Source organism: Miniopterus schreibersii, assembly GCF_964146895.1.
Source record: "Miniopterus schreibersii genome assembly, chromosome: 3".
Taxonomy (NCBI): Eukaryota; Metazoa; Chordata; class Mammalia; order Chiroptera; family Miniopteridae; genus Miniopterus; species Miniopterus schreibersii.
The window spans coordinates 66,682,505-66,710,173 of record NC_138103.1 but is presented as its reverse complement, the minus strand read 5'-3'; the positions used below and the strand labels follow the sequence as shown (position 1 = coordinate 66,710,173).

General features: G+C 41.9%; 1 protein-coding gene and 1 pseudogene across 5 annotated transcripts in view; both read left to right on the top strand.

Annotated features, from left to right (window-relative positions):
- Window positions 1-27,669, top strand: part of IQGAP2 (IQ motif containing GTPase activating protein 2) — a 248,957-nt gene that overhangs the window by 129,496 nt on the left and 91,792 nt on the right. For all 4 annotated transcript variants that reach the window (XM_081132687.1, XM_081132688.1, XM_081132686.1 and 1 more), the window contains 7 exons: window positions 3,092-3,168; window positions 12,058-12,125; window positions 12,489-12,602; window positions 13,255-13,433; window positions 15,356-15,443; window positions 19,208-19,371; window positions 22,164-22,324. In XM_081132687.1, coding sequence (XP_080988813.1) covers window positions 3,092-3,168; window positions 12,058-12,125; window positions 12,489-12,602; window positions 13,255-13,433; window positions 15,356-15,443; window positions 19,208-19,371; window positions 22,164-22,324 — 851 coding nt within the window. The remainder of the gene's footprint in view (window positions 1-3,091; window positions 3,169-12,057; window positions 12,126-12,488; window positions 12,603-13,254; window positions 13,434-15,355; window positions 15,444-19,207; window positions 19,372-22,163; window positions 22,325-27,669) is intronic.
- LOC308554441 (UBX domain-containing protein 4 pseudogene) lies at window positions 24,392-25,561 on the top strand (annotated as a pseudogene). The gene has a single exon. The product of its transcript is annotated as a UBX domain-containing protein 4 pseudogene (transcript).

Sequence of the window (27,669 nt, the reverse complement as noted above, 5' to 3'; positions counted from 1 at the left end):
ACCTTTTTTCTTAAGTATAATGCCCTCAAGACCCATCAGGTCTTTGCAGGTATAAATAGTTCACTCCTTTGTATTGCTTAGTATGTACAGCTATTTTAAAGAAACAAATTAGGAGTGGTTTAGCTTGAAGGTAAGACAGTAGGGTACTGACTAATTAAGACCTGTGTTGTCGTTGTTATTATTTATCAGGTTTGCAATTAAAAACACCCCACAACAAAAACAAAAGATTCCTTAATGTAAATTCTGCTTTCCTATTTTTAATATTATTTTTTGCTGATATCTGTTTTTGCTCAGCTTATTTCATCTCAAAATAGTCAATACTGATCTATTGTATTCTGAAAAAAAAATTTGTTTTTAATCCTCACCGGAGGATATTTTTTCCCTTGCTTTTCAGAGAGAGAGGAAGGGAGAAAGAGAGACAAACGTCGATGTGAGAGAGGCACATCAATTGGTTGCCTCCCGCATGCACCCCAACCAGGGCCAGGAATCGAGCCTCCCACCAAGGTACCTGCCCTTGACTGGAATCGAACCCAGTACTTTCAGTCCGGGAGCCGATGCTCTAACCACTGAGCAAGCCGGCTAGAATTATTTTGCCATTTTTAATCCCTTTTTCTTCTCCTAAAATGCCCAGAACATTCAATGCTGTTCTCTTCTGGACACTAGTTATAATACAGAATTCATGAATCCAGATTGTGATTTAGCCATCACCAACTGGGGATTGGGTGGTAAACAGATTAATAAAGAAATTGCAATAGACTTTTTTAATATGATACAACATACTTTAGGTTAGAATAATTTTATTATGTTTGACAGATTTGATTTAAACCTTTCCAGTTGTGTGTATGTAGGGCCAGGTTTCCCTTGATTTTAAATCAAACAGGCGATCCACGTAGCAGATTCTGTTTTAACACTGCTTTTTATTGGGAAGTCATCAATTCATTGCATTGCAGGATGAAAAACCAACACTGTTGAATTGACTGATGTATTTGCTGTTCAATTTTCATTTATCGGTATTAAGTGGATGCTCTGTGCTCAGCGTCATGCCAGGTGCTGGGGACACAGTGCTGAATAAAACGTGCTGGTGAACCATAAATGGATCCCACCTCCTTGCTAAAAAAAGACACATTCATAATGGTTTTCCAGGAGAAATATAAACAGAAAAGTTTCTTGTTTAAAGAAAGGGGAGAAGCATTTGTTATCCTCTGCTTACAAACAGAACTTTAAATCTGGTCACATTCTTCTGAATTAGGAGTCCTCTTCTTATTGATGCCTTAGCAACAAATATCTTAAAAGATATTTGGGAAGACCTTTGAAATTTCCTAAGCTACAGACTGTTTTTTTGTTTTTTTTATTTTTTAAAATCCTCACCCGAGGATATTTTTTCCATTGCTTTTCGGGGGGGGGGGGCGGGGAGAGATAGAAACATGGATGTGAGAGAGAAACATCAATTGGTTGCCTTCCGCACGTGCCCCGACCTGGGCCTGGGATTGAGTCTGCAACTGAGGTACATGCCCGTGGCTGGAATCGAACCCGGGACCCTTCAGTCTGCATGCCCGACCCTCTAACCACTGAGAAAACCGGCCAGGGCCAGACATTTCTTTAAGTGCTCACTGAGTATACATTTGTATCTCAAGACACTTTCACTTTTTTCTTTTCTCAGCTTTTTTCAGTGTCCAACAGAAAATTTCACTTGAGTATCAAATACCACCTTATGGTACATGATTTAATTTTTATGTCAAACTATAAAATGTTTACTGAAAGCAGGTAATACCAATATGCTTATCTTAATCTTAGAAGCTTCGAGCCTAATTTTTCATTTTTTGGTGCATAGGAACAGGGAAGTTTGGTGCCCCATTCTGAAACGTTTCTTATTAGGCTTTTAATTTTAAACTTAAGAATAGTGTAAATAGGTTTTAAAAGCCTTTATGTTCCAATCTTTCAATCTAGTAGCTTTATATTTAGTTGTTTATTCAAAAGAGGTAATCAGGTGTTCAGAAAATGCAGGGATGTTCACTGCAGTGACTTATAATAGTGGGGGAAATTAGGGGCAAAAAATGTTCAACCATGGGAACTTGTTAAATTATGGTTAAAAAATATGAAAGAACCATGCATCCATTAGAAATAATGTTCTTGCCTGGCTGGAGTGACTCAGTGGTTGAGCATCGACCTATGATCCAGGAGATCAAGGTTGGATTCCCGGTCAGGGCACATGCCTGGGTTGCGGGCTCGATCCCCGGTAGGGGGCGTGCAGGAGGCAGCCGATCAATGTCTCTCTCTCATCATTGATGTTTCTATCTCTCTCTCCCTCTCCCTTCCTCTCTCTGAAATCAATCAATCAATCAATAATTTTTAAAAATTAATATTCTCATAGAATAACAAAGGGGTCATGTTCTGTTCAGTGATTTAAACAGGTTTACAATATGTACAATTTTATTTTCAAACATACACATGCACAACATAAAAAAACCAGACATATACAGGAAAAGACTGGAGGAAAATATCCCCAAATATTGTGACAATCTGGAGGTGGGATTATAGGTATTTTTCCTTCATACCTATTTTCCAGATTATGTTCAGTGCAATGTATTACTTTAATCAGAAAAAAATATCCATGTGTATGTGTGTACTTGCATGTTTACAGAACTGGGTAGCCAAGTTCTTAGCAGTGTAATAAAATGCTGAAGAAAAACATCCCTCTCAAGCCAGCGGACCTCTGGGCAGTCACAGGAGTGACTGTTACAGAAAGCAGAGTCCGCACAGGCTCAAGCCTGGTGAGAGGAAACTGCCACCTACCTAACCAGTGGACACAGCCTCCTTGGAATGGCAGGCTGGGAACTGCACCCCCTCCCCTTTCCACCCGCCCCCCCCCCCACATACACACTCTCGTGAACCACTAGGTGGCGCGCTGTCACGAAGGGGTCCAGATGCAGTCACAGTCCTCCCCTAGAGCAAGATAAAGCAGTAACAGATTCCTCTACCTTTAAATAAATACAGAACAGCAAGGACAACCAAAGTACGATCATTGGGGAGACCTAAAATAATTTTGTGAAAAGCAAAATATAATAAACACATTGTTTCTTTTATTTTCCAGATATTTTATCCAGAAACAACAGATGTCTATGACCGGAAAAACATACCAAGAATGATCTATTGCATTCACGCACTGAGGTGGGGAAAAATACAACTAAAAGTCTAGAAAGTAAATTTAAATAAAACTACAGTTTTAATTTTAAAAGAGATCCTAAATTATTTTAATAACTCAAGAGCTTTTTATTTGATTGAATTATTTTGAATTTACTGGTACAAAATTAAAATAATTGTCATGTAAAAACAACCCTCGAACTTGAAAAATATTTATTTTTATTTTTTAAATCTAAATCAAAATAGAAAACCAGAAAATGAGTGAAAGACCTATAAATATAATAAGGAGAAATTTTAAGTTGAAACTTCTAGAGAGTGCTACAGTATTCTTGAGATATGATGAAGTTGACACAGAAATATATCAGATGAGCAGCAGCTTTAATGGTCATATTTTTGGTTCTGATACTCTTAAAATGATCAGTTTGGTTTAATTCTTTTCACAGATTAATGAAATTCAGTATATTTTTTGTTTTCTTTGTTCAGTAGATCCTAAGGGTAAAGAAGACAGAAGTTGCTTTAAATTAGTCAAAGCAGGATACATTCATTGTTTAAAAGCAATTGTTTGATAAGTTATTGGAAATATTGAAATTCTGTTAGTTCACAGATTACTTTTAATCTTAATGGCCTGGAAGAAATGTGATTTTTATTTTATTTTTTTAATTTATCTTTATTGTTGAAAGTATTACAGATGTCCCTCTTTTTCCCTCCATTGAGCCCCTCCACCGGTATCCCTCCCCAGGCCTTATCCACACTATTGCCTGTACCTTAGGCCATGCATATATGCATCTAAGTTCTTTGATTAATCTCCCACTCCCCACCCCCACCTTCCCTCTGAAATGTGATTTTTAGATGGTAGCAAGGATAATTTTAAAAGTCCAGTTTGTGGCTGTTGTCTTGTGTGTACGCAGGTAATGGCTGGAAGGCTTCATGTCTAATTAAGTTTTAAATTTCTTTTACAACATCTGCCTTGTGTTTATATCACTAGAAGTCATTTTCCTGGCAGAATATTCTGCCTAGAGGTTTATATTAACTTCTTCCTGGCTCTCTTCCTCTCCACAGGAAAAGGTTTCTATAATAATTCATTGCAATTCTGGCCTACTAGAGAAGAATTTTGATTATATCACATAATTTGACTTTTCCCCGATCAGAACTTATGAGATTTCTTTGGAGATGACAGTTGCTAGAAATACCGACCAAATGTAGGTGCCTTTTATATGATTTCTTTTTCTAATAATTTAGAACTGGGGGAAAAACACTTCTATGCCTGCCTCCAAGTATGTGGCCAGTGTATCAGTCATTATGCCAGCAAGTTTTCTAAAATCTTTTTGTGCAAAAGCGCTGATTTTGAGGAGTATTTTCAAATGTGTTGTCCAACATTTTTTGTCAAATATCTGTCAGCACTTAGAATGATCACTTATCACTGTGCTTAGTACTGTTTTTGTGACCTGCCAAGCCAGCCACCATTAGTTAAGGTCATTGTCATGTCCATGCATCATAGTGCTAATGTCCATACCTGTAGCATGCTCATGGGGTATCTGCTATCAGCTTAAATTTATGTCCTGAAGTGGACACCTGGGGCATTACTGTTAAGCAGCTTGTAAAGCAGTGGCGTGCTAAGTTCCTTTCTGGTGATGTCAGGGTTCTCCAGAAGCTACCTAGAGCAGCACTGAGTTTGCCGCTGCAGTGTGTTTGCCGTTGTGTTAACAATGGCATGAACAGTGTGGTAAACAAAAGCAAAAGAGCAACTTCTTGCCTGTTATTGCCAGTGGTATGCCAGTGTTGGTGTGGTATTTTCTAGGATGTGTTTTCTCAGTTATTCAGTTTCTGGTCATGGAGTCTCTGGTACTGTTACTTACCCTGGGGCAGATGCCTATTGAGTCTGTCATTCACCAGACCTGACCTTCAGTACGATCTTTTAAAACAGTCCTTACTTAATAAACAGCATTCCCTGGGAGAATCTCCTTTACTTTTCTCTGCTTTAAACTTAATGTATGGCTGCTCCTTGATATGGAACTCAGAAGTCTCAAGTGTATGTAAAGTTTTTTCTATCAAGACTTTTTCCTGGGTTGGTTGAGAATGCAGTCAGTTACTCAGATGAGGCTGGTATTCTGCTCTGTTGGGGAGACACATGTGGAGGCTGGGCAGCAGAGCCCTTTAGTAGGTACAGTGGTTTTGCCTTCTCTGCGTAATTAGAAGTGGTGCTGGGAATGCACAATTTTGTCTTCAGCCTTTATAGTCTGGTTGCAGATATAGCAACATTGCTGGTATAGAGTGCTGTCATTACCGGATAGGGAATTAGGCAGGTCAGAGGTTCTGATTATAGATTAGGAGCCAGTCAGGAAGGGCCCCCAGGCACCCAGGCACTGCCTTCGTCCTGCCCCAGCCTGCAAACTTGGCCCTGCAAACTTGTCTCTGTTTTCTATCTTTTGGATCAGGGTTTAACTGCTCATCAGGACCCCTGGGTCCTTGCCCTTGCTTCCTGTTTGTATCTGCCTGCCCCCCACCTTTTTACTTTACTTCTGACCCCAGGCTCCTTTCCCACCGCTCATAGCTCCCTTTGTCAGTTCTGCTTGGTGTTAGCACAGTAGCCCCAGAGGAAATCCTCAATCATGGCCTAATGTAGAGAGACCTTGGGGATGGGTGGCCTCACTCTTTTGTCAAAGAAATGCTTATTATTATTTTTCTTATTTAAAATAAAAAATAAAATATGCTCATTGTGGAAATATTAGAAAATTTAGAAAGACTATTGAAGGAAAAGCTAAAGTACCCATTGCTTCCACACCAAGTGAAAACCACTATTTGTGACGGGGTATCTATGGGCTAAAATGTGTATTTGGCATATTTTCCTTCTGTGGCTCCATTTGGAGTGTTTTAAAATCTGTGCAATGAAAAGGAGTCAGTTTAAGAAGTGAGAGCTTTACTAAGGAGTTAATACTATTGGTTTTTAACTCTCTGGAGGCTGTTTATATCTGGGGAAGAGCACTCTTGCATGTTGTTTATTTCTCAGTATGTTAAACAACTGTTAAATGTTGAAACACTAAGTATAAAATTGAATTCTTTTGAAGAGTTAAATTTAGCAGATCTGATTTGTTGAACACTTCAGATACCTGAAAGTACAGGTAAAATGCCCAGAGACGTTACTACAGACTCACCACTCTTAAACCTATTCTAAAAGATCCACTCTGCAGCTTTCACTCATTTCATTATTTATACACTAATTTTGACTCATCCTAGTACTATAATATTTTTATACCCACCCAGAGCTGACATGATCTTATGGGCACCAGAAACATAGAATACTCTACAGACTTGCCCAGGTTACAGATCTGTTTTCTGACCAGTTCATTGTGGGTCAGAACAAGGCGCCAGTTTCGGTTCTCCCCTGGTGAGTCAGACCCTGGCTACCGGCATCAGGCTGAACTTTCCTTGTGAAATCAATCAGACCTTTTTTTCACTTTTCAGTATATGGCTTTCAGGTAGGTTCTTATTTCTAATCTGGTCCCCACCCCCGCTCCCTGTCACCCAGAAATGATTTACTTCCATGTCTTGTTTGGCCAGTGTTACCTAACCCATTGTCCTGTCATGATGATGCATTGGCCTGATCTGTTAATATTATTAAAAGCTTATGTATGCCTTTTGAATATTTTCTTGAAATTAGCTGGGTTTTCTAGAGGTTTCTCCCTAAGGAGATCAGGGATTGACTCTGCCTAGTGCACTTTCAGTCATTTGGCTGATTCATCATCACCTCAGGTCACGTTTTTGGATCCTTTCTCTGCTTGACCATTGAGTGTGACCATCAATGCCGCACCCTCTTTCCACCTGGCTATTTTTGTCACTCCCTGTACTCCTCAGTCCTTATTTTGGGACATGTCCATGCTTTTCTAGGAGTGTTTGGCTTGCCCAGAGTTCCGGGTATCTATTCATTTTTGTAGCATACATGTAGTATATACAGTATAGAAACAGGTATGTACTTGTGCTCCATAGACAGTCACAGAAAAAAGGAGCCATATTTTAATAACACTTTCCAGCTTGTTGAAATCAGTACAGATAATCATGCCTGCCTTATTTATCTCTATATTACAACTGCCTTTTTGTGCACTGTATACCATTCGCTTTCGAGTATTGTTTTCGAGCTGGCCTTACAGACTTCACCAAGATGCGCGTCTCCTTTTCTGATGGGCCAGACTGACTCAGCTTGGTCACCCTTTGTCCTTGGAGCACTGTCCCTGACATTCCTTGCAATATCCTTGCTTTGTCATCACAACAAGCTGTTCCTGTCCTACCCTGATTGCTCCTGCTTTATGACATAGAATCAGCCACCCTCCACAGGTTTTCATGAGGATTTTTCTGGTTTAATAGGTGAGGGCTCTGGATTCTGCTCTTCTTACTGCATTAAGTTTATCTGACCGTTAAGACCCTACTTTACTGACAACAGCAAACTGAAGATAAGTGTGTCTCCCCTCTGGGTAAGGGTACTGCTCCTGCTGCAGACTTGGGAGCTGCTGTCCCAGCGGTCATTTTCAATTGCAGTCGTGACGCCAAAATAGCACATTGGGGACTTGCATATCTGACAGTGGCTGTGGCACACCCACTCCGGCTGGCAGCTGTTCTGAATACCCTGCCTGCTCTGTGAAGAAAGCCCCTCTGCCGCTCTCCTGCAAGGTCAGGTGCTGCCTTGGTCGCCAGGCTGCCTCCCAACTGCTTCCTGGGGCATTACTGTATAACTTCCCTGCCTTAAACCCCCTTCCCTTAGGGCCCTTTTCCTGTTAAGACCCTGCTGGTTGCCTTTTGATTGCATCCCTGACGGAGAACATATCTGCATTTATAAGTAAGTTTCCTAGAGATAGTCCCTTAACCCAAGGGCCAGGCTGTAACCCTGTGCTCTCAGGAGGGACACCCGGAGTTGGCAGCACTTGGGATAAGGTGAGCAGGGCAGTTGCACCTTCCGAATCTTCCAGGTCAGCCCTGGTTCATACTTCTCTTCACACTTGGAACCACCTCCTCTTCTCATTGTGGGCCGGGTTAGTGCTGTGGCTGTCTGTCTGTCCTCCTGAATCCCAGGCTCTGAGGCTGTGCACCGTGTCTCTACCCAGCACGGTACGTACACCATTAACTCTAACTGGAAGCCCCTGCATTTGTATCTTTAACTTTACAGTTGGTTTAACTGATGATCAGACGGCCCCAGGATTCCTTTGAGTTCTGACTGAAAACTGGGTAGAGAACCCTGGAGTTGGACATGACACTGGCAGTGATGTATGTGACTACGATGGGAAAATAATTTGGTTCAGTAGATGAAGCCATTTCAAACACGGAGTTAGCGAGGGGAAAATAGTCAGAGGGTCTTAGTGTTGAAAGTGGGGAAACCACTGTGGTGGGTTATTAAGAGTATAGGAATTCTGGACACAATTATTTAACAGGATGATAGTAATAATAAAAACAAAGGCTAACGCTTACTGAGCTTTTAATTATATGCCTGGCAGTGTTCAAAGTACTCTACAGGTGTAATCTCATTTAATCCTTCTAACATACCTATGAGGTACATACTGTTATTAGTCCCATTTTATAACCAAGACAGCTGAAGCACAGAGAGGCTAGCCAAGGTCAGACAGCTAGTAAATAGCTGAGTGGAGCCTGCGAACCAGGCTGACACCAGAACCTGCGCTATTGCTGATTCAGCCAGTCATTGGCCTCAGAAGGGAGCCAGCTATTTCCCTGCAGTTACGAAAACAAAAAGAACGGTGGCATCAGACTGGAACTTCAGCAAGGCCTCTAAGCTGTTACATTTAGGATATGTTAACATGAAGAATCATGGAATTTAGAATTGGGAGGACCTTGGGAGGTTATTTCAGTCCAGATCCTTCATTTCTTAAATGAGGGACTGAAAGCTTGAGTTCTGTGATCTGCTGAGAGTCACACATCTAGATATTGCTGTTTGGGGGTTGGGATCCAGGACTTCTGATTCCTGTCCTGTGCTCTTTCGAGTCAGCCATGAGGCTTTCATTTACAAACATTCATCTCCCATGTTACAGCATAAAATGAACTGCACATGATGTGATCCAGAAAAGCTGAAAGAAATTCAGCTCTTGCCTTTTAAGTTTGCATTTCATTACTATAAACCTTTTAATGTATATATTGAAAAAACCTTAATAGTACTTTTTAAAAAGTTTCCTGCTTCCTGGACTTAAACTGTTGTTATTTCTACCAGTGGGAGCACATGGGCCTGTGAGGCTCTAGCCGCCTTGGGACCGCCCTCTGTTTCTGGCCTCCCTCAGTAACAGGAGCGCACTGTACCTTGTCCTGTGCTAGAAGGATCGCTCTTTCACACCAAGTGTTTTCTTATATGTGGGGAGCTATGCTGACATTAATGCCGCAGCTTTCTTTGGAATGTTCTCAACCTTTTGTGTTGGCTGTTAGGCACTAAAGGTGTTTAATAAGTTCAGTGTTGAAGAGCTATAAGAAGTTGGTGTTTTTTCTATTGGATGGGCTTTTTTTTAAAAAGATTAAGACTCTGGATTTCCTATATGCTTCAGGTAATGAATGGCTCATTTGAATGTGAATGCTTGGGAAGGAGCCAGCTGCTGTTGCTGATTCTTTTCAGCCTGGGAACAGTGGATAAGTGCAAGTTTCCTAGTAAACTTATGCCCCTTTGAGTAATCTGCTTGAAAGCACCTCCCACACAGAGAGTTAGTATAAAACTCCCACACTGTGAAAAGCAATCTTTTTAAAGAATAGTTTAAACCGCAACATTAGAGACAATGTTGAAAACTGAAGCCAAATAAAATATATACATTAACATTTAAAAAAAATTTTTTTTGGTGAAAGTATGTACATGCAAATGAGATTACTACCTGATCCATAACAGCTTAAGAAAATCTGATTTAAAATAAATTTAAAAGCAAAGATTCTTTCATCCGAAAGTGGTAACTTCTCAGCACCACCTAGTGGTAACTTTTAATTAAACCAGAATATTTGCTGATGGTGAGATTTATACTAGTATTACAGTGTACAGTGGAGAATTAAAAAGTATAATTGGAAATAGTCCTAATACCTTTAGTACCACAGGATAAAATTCACATTTTTGTTTAGTACATTGTTTGAGTTCATTTTACTAACAAACGTATGTCATGGGAGCCTAAATACCTTTATTTTAGGGAGAGCATGGTAGAGGGAAACATTTGTTTTATATAGTAGATGTTCCATAACTAGTAATTAAATGAATGACTGGATAAACAAAGGAGAAAATGTGAAAACAGTTGTGTCAAAAATCATTGAGCGCAGGTATATTGTTCCCTTTCCAAAACTGATGCCTATTAGGTATTTATAATTCCTTTGAGTCAAGATGCAGTTTATCAGTCAGATTATTTTTCTCCTAAGCAGTGATGCTTAGTAATGGGATTGTCAGCATACCTAGGGGAACCGAGCTAGAAAGTTAACTCCAGATCGATTCTCTCACAGAAGGGGGAGGGGTTTGGTTAACCCTTTAGTCACAATAATTAAATGAGTATAATCTCTTTTTAAGAATCAATCTGACTAAATATTGAAAGGTTTGATTGTGTGTGTACCTTTCAATCTCACAGTTTTGGTTTTAGGGATTTATAGGAACAAATAAGATAATTAGTAACCATCTGAATGCTCAGCAACTGGCTAAGTAAAGTACAATAAGTTCATATTACAGAATATTATGTGAGTTTGTGGAATAGATATTTCCGGGAACAACATTAAAAGGACTTATATCAAAATATGTAGTGTTTAACTCTGGGTGGTGATTTTCAATGTAATTTTTTTTTTAATCATTCATTACTAATTTTTAACTTTGACCATGTTTTACTTTTCTAAATGATTGTGGGGGTTTTTTCACAGAAATGATCAAACACAGTTAATTTCAGTGAGTGCTATTTAATTGATTAGTCAGGCATTTAAGACTTTGTTTTAATACCACTAAAGGAGTTCGATCTTGAACTCCTTTAATGACATTTTATGTAGTTTATAAACGACTCAGATCCATCTCACGTCTACATGGGAAGTGATAATCCTGAAATAGTTAAGCATCAAAATCATTCTCAGTTCATTTTCCCATATATGTTGTTGTGTGATTTCTAACTTGTAATTAAAATCTCATAAATTACAGACCTATCAAAATTGATAATAAAGTGAACACAATTTGTTAGTTGATCTGTAGAATTAATCTTGGGGACTGGGAAGGTTAAAATAAATATGAATCAGGAACTATGGCTCAATGATTAAGTGGGAAAAGCCACATGACCATATATTTTCATCATTGGTAGAATTCCAATGCCAGCCCTCAGGTCCTTGTGTCAGGTATGGGTAGGTTGTTGATGCCATCATTACTTCCTCAGGGATTTTTGAAGAAATATTTACAATTTACTCTCCATCTTTAACTTAGTAATGTGCTCACATCCTGGTTTATCTTACCCCAACTATCAATAGTCTTGCCACTCTATATATTGGTTCAGAAAATGTAAAACAAATATTTCCTCAAGGAGTGTATAGTATTTGGAGGAATATTGAAAAGGAAAATGTAATAATTTGAGTTGTACTTTCAACAAAATAAGAATCATGTAAGGAAATATCCAAGGAAATGTTTATTGCATTTATTACTTGCTGTTTCTTATTAGTTGTGTTTCTTACTCTCTCTACATGTGGATGATAGTTAGTTGACCCTACGCAAGTGCCATGAACTACGGAAGACCAGTCTTCGGGATGTAAACTGGGGTTCTAGTCCCGGTCCTACCAGGAACTGGGAGGTCTTCGGACTCAATTTCCTCATCTATAAAATGAATGGATTAGATGAGATAATCTCTTAGGTCTTCTCAACTAAAAAAGCCCTTAACATTTAAGCAATTTCTAAGATTTATAATAATAAAGTGTCTGATAATTTTATGTTTTCTCTTTCAGTTTATATCTATTCAAACTAGGAATAGCACCCCAGATCCAGGATTTGTTGGGCAAAGTGGACTTCACAGGTACTTCTCTTGATAATTTTTACAATGTAATTACTAAGCAGATGGGTTTCCTTTGTCTTCTCTCCTGGGCAGAGGAGGAAACATTTTGTTCTCAACCAGATTTCCTTTCCCCACATTTGGGAAATGAGAGTCTGAGGCTGGCTTCTTCCTAAGGTTCTTGTTTAGAAATGGCCCCACCTTCTTGATAAAGACATTTCTTTCTTTTTTAAAATAATGGTAGGCACTTTTTATTTCTTTAATGAGAAAAATAAGCCCCGCACGTCTGGGAAGGGGACCCTCAGATGAAAATGCGTCTTGATGTGACTGTGCCGTCCCTGCCTCCGTCGCTGTGGCCCCCTCTAGTTTGTCTCTGTTCTTTTTCAGAGGAGGAAATCAGTAATATGAGAAAGGAACTGGAGAAATATGGGATACAGATGCCATCTTTCAGCAAAATCGGGGGCATCCTGGCCAATGAACTGTCCGTGGATGAAGCTGCATGTAAGACTTTAAAATCCGAACTTGCGGTTGATATCAGACTGACCTGCGCTTTATTTATTGATTTTGGTTACAAGAAACAGAATATTTAGAAGATACTTTAAACCCCTCTGAAGGCTTTTATGATACGTATTGTGGATGCTAAATTGGGCATATCAGAATATAACCAAGTAATCAATTTGGGACTTGAAACAGCCACTTTCACAGTGTGAATGAAGAGGTTCCAGAGAGATCCCCATTCTTCCAAATACATCCCTACTGTCTGGTCTTAGATTTTAGCGGCAGGGCCCCTGGCTACATTGTCTTTTAGCGCGGCAGGTTAAACTGCAGGCATCTCTTGGAATCAGCCTGCTCCTTTAAAAGTGTCCCTGTTACCCTTCCAATCCCCAGGTGGTTGACCTAGCGCTTGGTTCATTGTAGTCATTCGGTGCAGGCTGAATAAATGAAACCGATCGTGGAACAGATGCCGAGTCAGGACCTGAGATAGGTGCGCCCTTGGAGAGGTTGTCAGAGGGGTTCTCTGGGGTGTGGCCGAGGCCCCATTTGGGTGTGCTTACTGGGAGCTAAAGAGAGTAAACCTACTAAAGCGTGTGCAGTGTCCGTGCAACGGCCCAGGTTACCGCTTGCTGATCAGAATCTTTCCTTCTCCCCGCAGTGCATGCCGCCGTCATAGCCATTAACGAAGCCATTGAAAGGGGAGCGGCGGAGCAGACCATTCTAACACTAAGAAACCCAAATGCTGTTTTAACTTTAGTGGACGAGAAGCTTGCACAGGAATATCAGAAGGAACTCTGGGAAGCCAAAAAGGGAAAAGAGGAAAATGCAAAACTGAAGGTATTTCATTAGATTCCCTGTAATAAATGTGGTCATGAGAAGCTAGTTTGAAAAGAGAGTGATATTGTTAATTCAACTGGCCGTGGCCTCTATAGCCACAGGCAGCTGGTTCGGGTGAACTGCAAGGGTAAAAGAAGCCCTTGCATTAGGGAAGGAAATTAGGTTTCCTTTGATATTGAAAATTATAAGTTGCAAGGTTTTAAAGGTCATTCCGTAAACTTACTTCTTTCCCAAAAGTGTAAAAGTAGCAGCTAAAGATCTTTCCTCAGGCACCACCAGCACACCCCATAGTGGCCGAGTTACCTTTAGAGTTATTAGTAGAGGTGAATAGTTCAGTGCAAAGTTTAGGGAGGACTGTTTTGAATGCACTCTCCTCGCTTTTTCCCGATGTTCACCTGCCTGTCCGAGGAGGGGGTCTTCTCCCGAGCAAGGCAGCCCGACCCCACTGTGCACTTCCACTTCCTCGCCGTCTCCTCTCCTTCAGCTCTTGCCACGCCAGCTTCAGCTCCAATACCAGACATGACCACTGCGTCTTCCAGCCCACTCTCCACTGGTGGCTTCCACGCCTCCGCTGGCTTGCTCCACCCTGCCTCCCTGCCACCCTGCCTCCCTGCCTCCCTGCCTCCCTGCCACCCTGCCTCCCTGCCTCCCTGCCACCCTGCCTCCCTGCCTCCCTGCCACCCTGCCTCCCTGCCACCCTGCCTCCCTGCCTCCCTGCCTCGAGACCGGCTGCTCCGCCTGTGCTTCCCTGCCGCCTGGTTCTCTTCATCAGTTCATGTCTCGTCTTCCTCCTCCCTCTAAATGTGGGGCTCAACATTGACCCTGAGTCACTCCTGTCTCCATTCTTCCTCAAGTAAGCTCGCCCACCATTGAAATCGCTCTCAGCTTCATCCCCGAGTCCCCTGATACTCCCCCGGATAACTTCGCCTTGCCCCACAGGCTTTGCCATCCTCCACACCCCAAGGGCATCCATCTCTACCCTCCCCTTCTCACACGTGCACCCCTTGCCAACTCGCCTTTGGAATAACTTCCACACTGTTTCAGAACTCTTTTCTCGTCCCCTGTGCCCTGTCCATCGCTGTATTCTGTTGCTTTTGCTTGCCAGGCTTATATCCACCCACGGTCCTCCAGTCTCCTCGCTCTTGCCTCAGTGCTGGCCCCCCTGACCTGGCCTCAGGACTCCTGCAGCACCTTCCTCGTGGGTCTCCGTGCTGCTTGTCATTCCCCAACCAACCCTTCTCAGAGCTAGAGGTTGAAAAATTAATCTTTAGCTTCAGACCTGAAAGTTCCCCTGACTCCCTACTGCCTACTGGGTTGCGTGCAGGTCCTTTTCTTGTCCTTAAAAGGCCTGCAGTATACCCACTCCATCTCCCCATCTTTTTGGCTGGCCCTGGACACACCCCCCCATGCTGTATGTAGCCCGACATGCCAAGTTTTCCCACTTTTGTGACCAAATCCTGCTCTGCCTTTAACATAACTCTCTTCCTCCAGAACCTCCTCAGTTGTTATCTCTTTAAACTTTTCTTTCCAACTGAGTGTGTGCTTCTCCTATAGAATTTATTCTCTTGTACTATGTATATTCATTATTTGTGTTCTTAGTTTTATTAGACCGAATAAAATGAAATTGCCAGTATTTAACTGGTTTTGATATTCAAAAAATGGCAATATCAAGGGGTCCAATGTAATGCTTACATTAGAAAGTTAGGCCTTTTCAGAAACTCACAGGGCCCGTTGTTCATCCTGGCAACCCTTGCTGGGCATATCTAACCTAGTGCCCTGCACAAAGCAGGCGCTCTTAAGTGCTTCTGTGGCATTCAGATGGATGTCAGTGAATGGCTTTTATCACTCCTGCATTTTTGCTTTTGAATATCTAGCTTTGGAAACGTTTAATCTCAGGAATCAGTGAAGACTTTGTTTTGCAGAATAACTGTATTTCAGAAGAAGAAAGAGATGCATACGAAGAACTGCTGACACAAGCAGAAATCCAAGGCAATATCAACAAAGTCAACAGTAAGTAATGGATTCCGTGAAGGAAATGGGTGCTTCTAGAAGATACGAATTTTCCTTTTCAGAGTCTCAGAAAAACACTCAATTTGTACCCTTGTAAAACTGCCTCACGTGACAAAAAATCCCCGAATGTCAATGTTGCTCTTAGTTATGGTGTATCATCTGGCAGTTTCCTATGGAGCATTTTTTGGTGATCCTGTACCCAGTCCATGCAGAGTAGCTCAAGGTGTCTTGAAGCTAGTTTGATAGTACCTTCCTGTCTCATCGTAGGTAAAGTGTATGTCAGTCATATTTTAAACCTATCTTTATTGGGATAATATTGATGGTTATTTAATAAAATATTATGACTTAAAGACTGTCATTCCTTGCCCCTGATTATGTGATGGCATTTGATTGGAACTGTAAAAGGTATTACTGACAACTCTATTCTTTATTACTTCCCAATTATTAGTGTACAGTTTATAAAAATAATTTTCTTACAGCTTAGGTAGCTTTTGTGCAAGTGAATGAATTTGACAGGCCAATGGAATTGCACAGTGACAGGTTTAAATCCACGTCCCTGAGACTCTGGAGTTGTACAGTTCAGTTCTTGGTACCCAGTTCAGTTGTATCACTATAAAGAACAGAAAACCTGGGTAATTAAAATAAGCACATGCAAGTTTAGATACATTAATCTCCTTATTAGTCTTTTCCATTTTCTAATAAAATGTATTCTTACTCGAAGCAGTAAGGAATTCTATTTGACATTTATTTCCCGTAGGTCAACCTAAATAACCGATATATATTTCAAAAATGAATACATGAAAAACCATTTAGCCCATTTAATAAATCATGTGAACCATCTGCCAAATTTAAATTTGGAGTGTCCACTAATTCCAACAGTCCTAAACCTTTTCCTCGATTTAATGTCCTCTGTGAACTTTGAATGTTCTTTGTCGCTCTTAACATCTTCAACACAGTGCAGACCTGTAGGGTAACCCAGAAGTTTGCTCCTAAGTTGCTGGTAGAGACATATCCAAAAAGCTTCAAACAGTAATTAAGGAGGCCCGGAGAACACAAATGTAAATATCTAGGTGTTAACAGCTGAGTGGGTTTGAGAAATTACCTCCCACACACACTGCTGAAAGCTCTAGGGTAACTTTTTTTATGGGAACACAACCTTTTGGGATGCGTAACTCTATTATTTTATTCTTATTAATTTTGAACATGGTGGTGGTGATACAGGAAGCACAGTTTCAAGTTTCTCTTTCTGCTCTGTATAAAAGCTGAGAATTGCATTGTGCTTGACAGAAATGAATTGCAGGAAAAAATTAATATTGCCAGTAAAACATCTGACGTCCATAAGCTTAGTAAGGAAATAGTTCCATAACTGTTTGCCATCCTTTATTTTGAAACGTTTATATCCACTGAAACAGATTTCTTTTTCATGTTAAATAAAATGCTTATGTAAATGTTTTAATACTTTACTCCATGACAAATTTAATACCAAATTAACTCCACTTATTTTTTTCCCCATTATTAAGTAGGAAGCATGAGATGATTTGTACTGATGCATAACTGGCTGAAATTATGAAGGACGTTGCAATGTTTAATGGTTTTAAAGGTGTAAACCATGATTACTCTGAAGTTTTTGATCTCTCCCCATCTGAAAATTTATAGTCCAGTAGAACTAAAAGTAGTGTTGAAAAAACCCTCAGAAGCATGTTTTAGTCAGCGACATGACAATGAGACAATTGTATGCTTTAAAATATGTACGTATAGCTACTTGACAAGCTTTTTCTCAAAAATGTAGGTGATTATATTAAATGCTAATGTGTCCACATTCATAGCAGCCATAGTGAGGGCATAAGTTATAGCTTCGATGGTTATGTCACCAGCTCTGTCTCCGGAGCCTTCAGCTTTGTTTGAACTACACTCACTGAACTTTGGGGTTTGGCACGTGCATTCATTACGTGACCTATTCTGTTAAGGTCAGGGCTGGACATTTTGTTAAATGCACAGTATGAAAGAGTGGTTAAGCTTATTTTCTTTTCTTTTTAGAAGATATGGTGCATTAAGTGTTTTAGGGATGTGATTTTTTGGTAATATCTTACCCTCCAGTTGTGTAAACACACCTAATAGAGTTTTCAAAGGTGAAGCAGGATCCCATCCAAAGTAATCAGACACACAGTGGCAAGGCCTCAGATAACTTGAGCGGAACAGCAAACCCCACAACTAGCCACTGACCTTCCTTTCTGGAATTTTCTCATTTGTCATATTAACTCTAAGAATAGAAACAAGTGCTTGGGTTCTCAGGATCCTTTAGAATAAGTATATGTTTTCTGGGAGTGCAGCATGAAAGACTGTATTAGTTATATTTCCTGCTATTGAATGATGTCTCTTAGTAGAAAGGTTATTGAGGGGTAGCTCCTTAAAAATGTAGTTAGAAAAGATAAATTGTCATCTGTTACAAAGGGTTAGAATAATCTCAGCTGCAATATAGTTGTGTATTAGGGAGACAGACTAACCCTTGAAATCTGTGGGTCTAGAAATCTGTGGTTCTGTGTTATTTCTACTACCCTGAAGCCTTCATTACGGGGCATACTCCTGCTGGTTCTGTCTGGTTTGCTGTTGCCTGGGGGCAGAGGTCATCCCCCATTCTTCCATTTGGTCAGCAGTTCTGTTTCTGTTTTCTGAAAGTAATGCTGAATCTACTGTTTTAAGCTCCCTCAGTTTGGTCACTAAAACTCAGGTCTTGTAATCTGAACATTTCATCTGGTAGAGACATCACAGAGCTTACAGTTCGGTCAGATCATGTCAACCAGGGCATTTCTGTGATCAGGTTATTTTTTTGTTTTCTTGTTGTTTTTTAGGTTAACTGATACTAGCACTGACTTATTCAATAATACGGATTTTGGTTGTAATATTTTTAAAAACATACATGAATTATTTTTTCTTAGAATCACAATTCAGCTCAGCTGGAGTGGCTCAGCTAGTTCAGTGCATCCTGTGCACTGAAAGGTTGCTGGTTCAGTTCCTGGTCAGGGCACATACCTGGGTTTCAGGTTTGATTCCTAATTGGGACACGTATGGAAGGCAACTGATCGATGTTTCTCACATCAATGTTCCTCTCTCTCTCTCCCCCCTCCCTTCCTCTCTCTAAGCATGTCATCGGGTGGGGATTTAAAAAAACAAATCACAATTCATAGAACATGGAGTTGAGGGAGAGGAGAATGTTCTCAGAACTAATGCCATCAGTCTCAAGCAGCAGTGTGTCCGAGTGCCCGCAGTGGGTTTTCCACGGTTCTGATTCAGAGGGAGAATGCAGCAGGAGGGCAAGGCTTCACATAGCTTCAGTCTCCCCGGGGAGACAGTACGAACACACAGGCAGCACTGGAGAGCAATGCCTGCAGGATCTGTGTGGCCCAGCTCCAGATACTGTGTGGATTCCCCAGGTGTAAAACCCTCAGGGACTAGATCCACATGAGGGCTCCATGGAAGAGGTGCGACTGGAGCTAGTCCTGAAAGGAAGGTTTTGTAAGGAAGTCATGCTCGGCAGGAATGATCTCTTAACTCCAGCTCCATCAATGGGGGGCTTCTTTTGGGGATGACCTCCGAGGATTGGACTGACTTCCAAATACTCAGCTACCATTTCCAAGCTTTTGCCTGCCCTCCAAGTGCAGCTTTTCAGAGCTCATGGACAGTGACTCCTTAGGTTCTAATCCTCGGACAGCTGGACACGGTGGGAAAAATGGATGTTCTGACGGAATGTGACTCCCCACCCCCAGGGCTGGCCGCAGTGGACCACATCAATGCTGCCATTCGGGAGGGCGACCCCGAGAATACGCTGCTCGCACTGAGGAGACCGGAGGCCCAGCTGCCTGCTGTGTATCCCTTCGCTGCTGCGATGTATCAGAACGAACTGTTCAACCTGCAGAGACAGAACCCCCTGGTAAGTCCGAGGAGCTGCCGCGTGGAGGTGAGGCAGCCCTGTGGGAGGTGGTGGGGTGCAGGCTGTAACTTGCATCGCCCCAGCTCGTGGACCTCCCTGGACAATTCGTGGCTGCCTTCCTCTGTAACCCCTGCTTTTCATCTACGTAAAGAATCTTAAGAGCATCGTTAGGAAATGCAGACAGGGCTCTGCACAAACACAGATTGGAAATGGGTGCTGCTTATTCTCTGTGTGATTTTTTTTTTAATGTTTGGAAAATTTTTAAGCTATACTGAATTTTTTAAAAATATGTTGTTTTTTGATCTAGAAAAATAAGCTCTAAATTAACATTTCTAGACATCTGCAACCAAGAACAGCACCATGGCTTTAATTTTTGTAAATTTAAGTTCTTTAATATGCTATAGTATTAAACAGTAATAGTCACACAAGGTTAGAGTAATTAAGAGCATGTGTGCTACAAATTAAGCCAAACAATGGAACAGAATGAAAAGTACTGGAGCAGAGCCAAGAATTTAATATGTGAGAGAGCTAGTATTTCAGAAAGGTGGGGAAAGGCATGAAATCCTTAACAAGTATTTCACCAGTTGGGAAAAAAACATTACCTCACTACACATATTAGAATAAATTTCCAATATAAAAGGTTAAATGTAAAAAAAAAATTTTTTTAATCAAGGTTCTAAGGAAATATAGAAGGACATTGGCTCTTAAAAATCAGAAACATATAGTCATGACCCAAGGACACAGACAATGGTGTGGGGAGGGACTGGGGGGGGGCAGGGTGGAATGGGTCAATGGGGAGAAAAAGGGACATCTGTAATATTTTGAACAAAAAACAAGCACACACACACAAATCCCCTCAGAAACAGCACTGATCCTCCAAAAAAATGGAGGTTGAGGGGCCAAAAGCATAAAAAGGCAATTCACAAAATATCTAATCCATAATGACAAACACAAAAATGACCAAACTCAGTCAGAAGTAAGTAAATGTAGATTGAAACGAAATACGGTTAATTTTAGAAATCAGGTTGGTAGAGAGCGGCGAGGTCTAAGCTAGTGTAGGCGCAGAGGTGGGCCGCAGGCATCTCCCACACAGCGATGGGCGCGCGAGTGGCGCGGCCTGCGGGGGGCGACCGCAGTGACGGGTACCGAAGGCCGTCGCCCGTTCTCCTGACCGTTACGATCCTAGGAAAAGACTGCAAATAAGAAGTCGTAGCCACGAGGATGTTTCACAGCATTGTCTCTGATACTGAGAAGCAGGAAACAAATCACATGTTTAACTAATAACAGCTTGCTCGCACTAGTATTAGTGGAGGAAAGGAGGTTGAATTGTATAGCATTATCGTGTGTTTTTGTAATTAGAAAATAAGCCAGCTTACAACACCTCTAAATGCTTGCATGCACTAAACATAAACAGAAGGGCATATACTAAAGGGCTGGGGTGTAGGACTTATTTGCTTAGTCTTGCTTATCAAGACCTATGCTTTCTAAATAGAAAGATGCCATTTTATAATAAAAGAAAAATAGGCTGTTTCCTTAAATTGCATTTAGGTTCTCTCGTTTTCTCCCACTTCTCTAGCTCTGAAGCCCACGGCTGCTGGAATTGTACCACAGTCATGCACCCCCAGCTGCCAGTAGTCAGCCAGTGTTTGCCCAGACCTGTTTCTTCCGTATCTTTCCTTATCATTTTTGCTGTATAGCACTTTAGATATTTGTGGACAGTTCGCTGAAAGGGTAAAAGAGGTGAATGTCAAGTGATTCCATTCTTCTCTTGTACTTTTATACTTTCCCTACATGTTGAACCTGTAGTTAATATAAAATATTTGGATAAGGTTTACTTACATGTTCCCTGTAATAACCCCTCCTTCCCATCTGCTTTAGGAGGGAAAATTGTGCTTTTTTTACTCTAAAATCGTTCTGCTACAAGATTCCTGTGGAGATTCAGAAATCTGTTATTGCATTGTATATATTAAACACATATAATATCCTAGATGTAAATATATATATTCAGCTCTTTTTATTAATTCATTTTCATGCTCCCTTTGTGTTCCTTCAGTGTGTAGAAGAAATAACCTTTTGGAAGTTAGGGCCAAGTTAGTATAAAATGGTTAAACAGGAGAGAACATTGAAGGAGGAAGGTGTTCTGAAATCTAAGATGTATTTTTTACATAAGCCAAATTCAGATTTATAAATCATAAACCTGGAGGCTCTTACTTGCTTTGCCAGAAGATTTACCTCACATTTCTTCCAACATCTAGACCTTAGAGTACGTTCTAAATTTTCTGCCCAATTATAAAAATGTGACTAACTTGTTTGAAACTATAATCAGTGTTCTTGGCTTAAAAATATTTACTTAGTCTTCTGGGGCTGTAACTTTTAGGTGAAATTCTATCCTTTTTTCCTTAACCTTAATTCAAAGTGAAAATCATTAGTTACGCTAACATCTTACCTCACACTCTCAGACAGTGACGTCATCTAATTCTCAGCTTAACTATTCGGTAAGACTGAGCCTGTGAGCAGCCAGTAGAGCTGGGAGTAGGAATCAGCAATGGGAATGCAGATGTTTGTGGAATCGTAAATGTTGGTTGTAATTAACTCAGTCCCCAAAACGACCTAAGAAAATCCCAGAGGTCACTTACCTGTTCTTGAAAGCCAGTGAAGAATAGGTGGCCAGCGAGCCCTTTTCCTCCTGGGTTCTCAAAATCTTTGACTTCCCATGCTTTGAAATGTGTGCAGTCTGAACCTCCGTCACACCCACGAGGCGTGTGAACTTACTGCCGGGTGTGTCCCAACAGAACGCCTTGGCCCACGAGGAGCTCTTGGTTGCGGTGGAGATGCTGTCTGCTGTTGCCTTGCTAAACCAGGCCTTGGACAGCAACGACCTTGTGTCTGTGCAGAATCAACTCAGAAGCCCAGCAATAGGCTTCAACAATCTGGACGAGACGTATGTGGAACGGTAAGAGATTTTCTAAAACTCTTTCCAATGCAGAAATGTGTGTTTGGCAGATCTCACAAATAAAGGATTTGTTACTTACTGAAGAAATCCACATATCCATGCTCATTTTCTTGAAAGCTAGTCTACTTTAAGAGTCTTTCTGATGTTATAGTTTCTTCTTTACAGTATTGCTCTTAGGGAAACAAAGAACCCGAAAATGATCATCCTATGGGAATTGCTGACTGACTTTATCATTAGCAAAGATTATTTGATAGGCTAAAAATAAAAAGTGTTGAAAACATACCTTTTCTATACTTCCTTTTGGCTTCTTTTGGAGATGACAAAGTGTCGAAAAGTTGGAAGCAACTTTAATAATCATCCAGTCCAATTCTCTTATGTTACTGATGAGAAAACTGAATCTGGATTTATTGACCCAAAGTTTGGCGGTTGGGTCCCCAAACCCATTTTTCTGATTGTTAAACCAAAGGAATCTTGAAACCACAGTGGATCATGGCGCTGGTAACAACCTCAGTTTATTATTTTTTCATTTTGTGTCCCTTAAATATGCTAGTAGGTACTACAATTGATAGTATTATAAAACACTAGAGCAGATCTAGAGAGAAAATTAAGGAGCCCAATGAAAGATTCAGGAAGACAAAAGCCCGTCAAAACCCAGTGATTTTCCGCCCTGTGACCACCAGGGGGAGATGTCTGCTTAGCTCGTGACAAAAACTTTTCCGATACTGAGCCTGGAACTGCTCAAATAAGTAGGTTGAGTAATTCTCCTGCGTCACATACAGTTGTACAGGAAAAAATTTTTTTTAACTTCTTAGAAGTTTAAAAAATGTTGTTTGACCACTTGTCTATGTAGAGAATGTCCCAAAAGTAGTAGGGCAGTGGGCTTTCCTTGTTTTCAGTCTTCTTGGAGAAACTGATGCTCTTATACAACATAAATATGGCACCTGGTTCATATTATGCCTCAGTGTCTCTTTCCAAGGCTATTTATTTCTACTACCACTGTTTCTATTAGTGTCACCGCTCTCTCCTCCAAGCTTAGAAACCTCAAGTTCAGCTTAAGTTTCCCTCTGCCCTCTGCCAGGCACCCTCCTGTCGTCAACAGCCCTCTCTCTTCTCTCCCTGTCGGTAGCCAGTCTGTGTGCATCACACCTCTGCAAAATGCCTCCATTTCCAGAGACCACCTCGTTTGGGCTTCTCACCTTGGCTTCTGTCGTAACCTCCAGATTGGTCTTCCTGCATCTTCTCTCTCCTCATTCTTACCAAGCCAGGCTTTGCTCTGCTCCCTCTTCCTGCTGGAGTGGAAGACAGAGCTGCTCCCTCCCTTAGGAAGCCTGACGGTCTAGTGGGGCACTAACGGGGAATCTTACAGAGAGAACTGTCGAGACTGTCCCACAGATGTAGCATCCCTGGCCACTGCCCTCTAAATGACACTACCCCCACCCCAAACCACCCATTTTATCAACAGTCCTCTCCCACATCCCATTAGAGAACCACTTTTATACCTATGGTTTTCAACTGGGGCCTACAGATACAACTTCAGAGTTAGAATATTCTATATGAGAAACTTAAATTTTGTGTGTTTCAATAATCTTTTTAAAAATGTGAGGGGCCTCAGTGCCAACCCTGACGTGTGGCACCACGTGACACAGCGCACTCCCCGCTCGGGTACGCTGTGCCCAAGGCTGCGGGTCCCAGGGAGGAGAGGGGGCTGGGGAAGGCGGGGTGACCCGCGAGCACCGAGGCCCCAGAGGAGGATGCCGTGGCTCCAGGTGCCCATCACGTGGGCCGAGAAGGGCGGCGTGTCACCGTGGTTTGCGTGGCAGCTGATTATGAGCAGTCTATGCAGATGGCTGTGTGTTGGGAAGGTGAGAAAGTGACAGAAGCATCTTCAAACGGTTTTGTTGCTATTAAAATCGATACCAAAAGTGCAGTCCGCCGTGTTCACAGATCTGCCCCGCAGTGTGCGTTGCAGCCAGTTTCTCTGTTGGAGCCCACGGAATCCCCTTGGAAGCAATAGCAGGAAGTGTTTGTGCGGATGCGCTTGTTACCAGAATTCACCTCGTCCGGCAGATGCGCCCGTTCGAAGGGGAAACCTCAGTGGCAAACGGCAGCCGGTCAGCAAGTTCCGTCTCTACTCCACCCACCCATCCAGACCCAGCGACACTCCTGAAGACTCTCAGCCTGGAAATGCAGAGCCTGGTGAGACACCACCCTCCCCTGGTACGGAGTCAGAGTCTGCCCCAGGAGGAGGCTCACCGGGCCATCCACTCCGTCTCGGGAGCCGAGGGGATGGCCGAGTCAGGGCCTGCAGGGACCCGCTCGCCGTCAGTGGGAAGGCCAACCGAAAAGCGTGAAGAAAGGAGAGGAGAGAAAAGGAGAGAGGAAAAACAGGCAGGCTAAGAAGGAAAGTGAGAGGAGACCAGCTGGAAAGGAAATGTTGGATTATGAAAGAAAGCACGAGGAATTCACAAAAAGAATGTTAGAGGAGAGAAACAGAAAAGGCAGAAAGAAGATAAGGGGAGCCGGAGAACGTACAAAACAGCAGATTGCATTGCACCCCGAGGAGAGAGCCCGTTTTGCAAGGACGGGAAGAAGCAGAAGCTGCTAAAACTGCTCCCCGCTGGCGAAACAGGCAGAAATGGAAGCCAAGAAGGACACTCCTGCAGGAGAGGGAAGCACAGTTGCAGGGGTTCAGTGTGGTCTCCTGATGGTTCTTCCTTTACAGATCAGCTCCCTGCTGAGGCTCCTCTAGACGAGGCAAGGCAGTGTGCTGCACAGACTGTTGGCGACGCTCATGGTAGCTTCTCAGATTGTAGAGAAACTACTGTGTTTGGAACTTGCCCCAAGTGCTTCAGTGCTGCTCTTGCCAGCAGGAAGACCAGCTAACCCCTGGCACATTCTTCCAGTGCAGGCTTTTGGACATTGTTGGGGACAGAACCTTACCTTTCCTTGCCATCCGGAGATTGATTAGCAACTTCTTATTTAGTAATCTTCCCCTGCACAGACCCCAGTGAGAGCAGCATCTTCGGAACCCTCAAACCTGCTTCCTCTCGTGATCCAGAAAAAAAGGGAATCAGAAAGAGAGTGCTAGGGGAATGGGGTGAAGACTTTAAAAAGGAAGGGAAGATATTAGACTCAAGATGATGGTGAAGATGAAACCACACTTGGAATGGAAATTTTACTCAACAGATGTGGTGTGACAAGTGCTTTATATGCAATAATAACTGTTTCTCTTACTGATTTAATTCAACTAAAATTCTGCTGGAGAGGTGGGACTACTTTATGTTTTCTTACCAATCTATAAAGTGTCTCTTTATTCCTGCTACGTGGGTCAAAGTTCTTTAACTTAGGCAAGTCAAGAGATAAAATAACTCGCTGCTAGGTCCTTGCATATGGTAACCAACTGCTAGAAGCCTAAAAGAATCAAAAGATTTGCCACAACCTCCCTTTAGCAGCTTTCTTACTCAGTATTTCACATTCCCATTAGCCCTGTGCTTTCAGATAATGCATTTTGTTAGATAGAGCTTTTTTGCACCAGAACTCCTAAGCCCACACAAAGTAACTGGTATGTCACTGAGCAATTTGACTGAGTCAGAGCTTTTTAACTAGCCAATCAGATGATTTATGTTTAGTTTTTCTCTTTCTGCGCATCAGCTGCAAGCAAATCTTGTAGTTTTTTATTTTAAGCACTGAATAAAAAATCTTCTCAAAAAATTTTTTTTTAAATATCTCTTAATTGATTTCAGAGAGAGGAAAGGAGAGGGAGAGAGACAGAAACATCAATGATGAAAGAGTCATTGATGGGCTGCCTCCTGCACGCCCCCAACTGGGGATTGATCCCGTAACCTGGGCATGTGCCCTGACCAGGAATCGAACCCTGATCGCCTGGATCCTAGGTCGACCCTCAACTGCTGAGGCATGCCTGGCTGGGCTCAAAAAATTTTTTTGATTTAAACATTTTCTGGGTCACCTGGATGACCCAATACCAACATGAGATTTCAGGGCCCCCTTTGGTTCTTGTGTTGACAGTTGCTTTGGCCTCGAGTGATCTGCCATAGCCTCAGCATTTTACTTTTAGTGTCAGCTTTTAACCCAGGTTCTTGAAGCTCATGTTTACAGGTTTTCAAGTTTAAGAAACTGCTGGATCTGGGCCACTCGCTATGGCTGTGCAAGTTCATAGTACAGGAATGTGGGCAGGGCCGCCTCGATGAATTCTTACAAAATCTCTATTTATCATGGCTTCTACCATTGGGACTATGTTTTCCCAGAAAGGTTCTTTTGTCTAATTCTTACAAAAGTGATGTAGGGTTGGCATGGCTCTAGGCATATGCTGTTCCCAGGTTAATTGTTCTAAAATGTAGCCATGTTTATTATGCTTCTCTATTTAAGTGTTCCCAGTTCTCTTCTGAATTAAGAACAGACCCTCTCTACACGCATTGCTCTGCCCTTAGCTGCAGCTGCATCTTTCCTTGTATTTTGCCCTTCAGCCAAGCTGGGTCTGAACGCGCTGTGTCCTTTCTGGCCTGTCTGCTGCTATGCATGCTCCTCTCACCACCAGGAAAGTAATGCCTGCCCGGCACGGTATTGGAGCTTCCAGGCCCTGCCTGCCATCGATTACACTTTCATGAGTTATGTCCATGCTTCTCCCCACCCCCGCTAATGTCATCTCTTCTGAGAATTAACAGGATGCGGTTAGAGGAACACAATCGTGGAGGGAAAAATAAAATTTTGATTCTGCCTAGTGAAGCCCTTTTCTCTTCATCTATCCGTCAAGCACAAAAACATAACAAAAACATGTACTCCGCATTAGCAAAACAGTTTTGAGGATTAAGTGCTTGGTTCAGTGCCTGCCCGGGCAAGGCGCTCCACCACTAAGATCTCCTTACACTTCTCCCTTGGAACCCTGTTATTTCTAGTCTTATGGACTGTCCCTACTTTGTGGCCCCTCTGCTCTGCTCTTACACCCTTCTGGAGTTTCTGTCATCTTGTCCACTAGACTGAAAGCTCCTTGAAGTATAAAGGCTGCATCTTGTTCATTTTAATATCCCTGTGGTGCCTGCCGCAGGTTTTGTATGTAGTAAGTGCTTAATAAACATCTGTTGAACTAAGTCGGAATTTTAATCTCAAAACTTCCCAAGTCTGTTAGAAATACAGTGTTACTAGTGAGCCCCGTGGCAGGTGACGAGAGATGGAAGGACAAGGACAGGGACTTTTTTGGGTAAACTACAGAGTGTTTTCCAAATCTGATGCCTTTAATACTCAGAGAAGTCTGTGGTGCTCTGTGTGTTACCCCTAAAATCTGTTCCCTTTCACTAGTGTTTGCTCGTTTCTAAAGAAATAACGGGTGA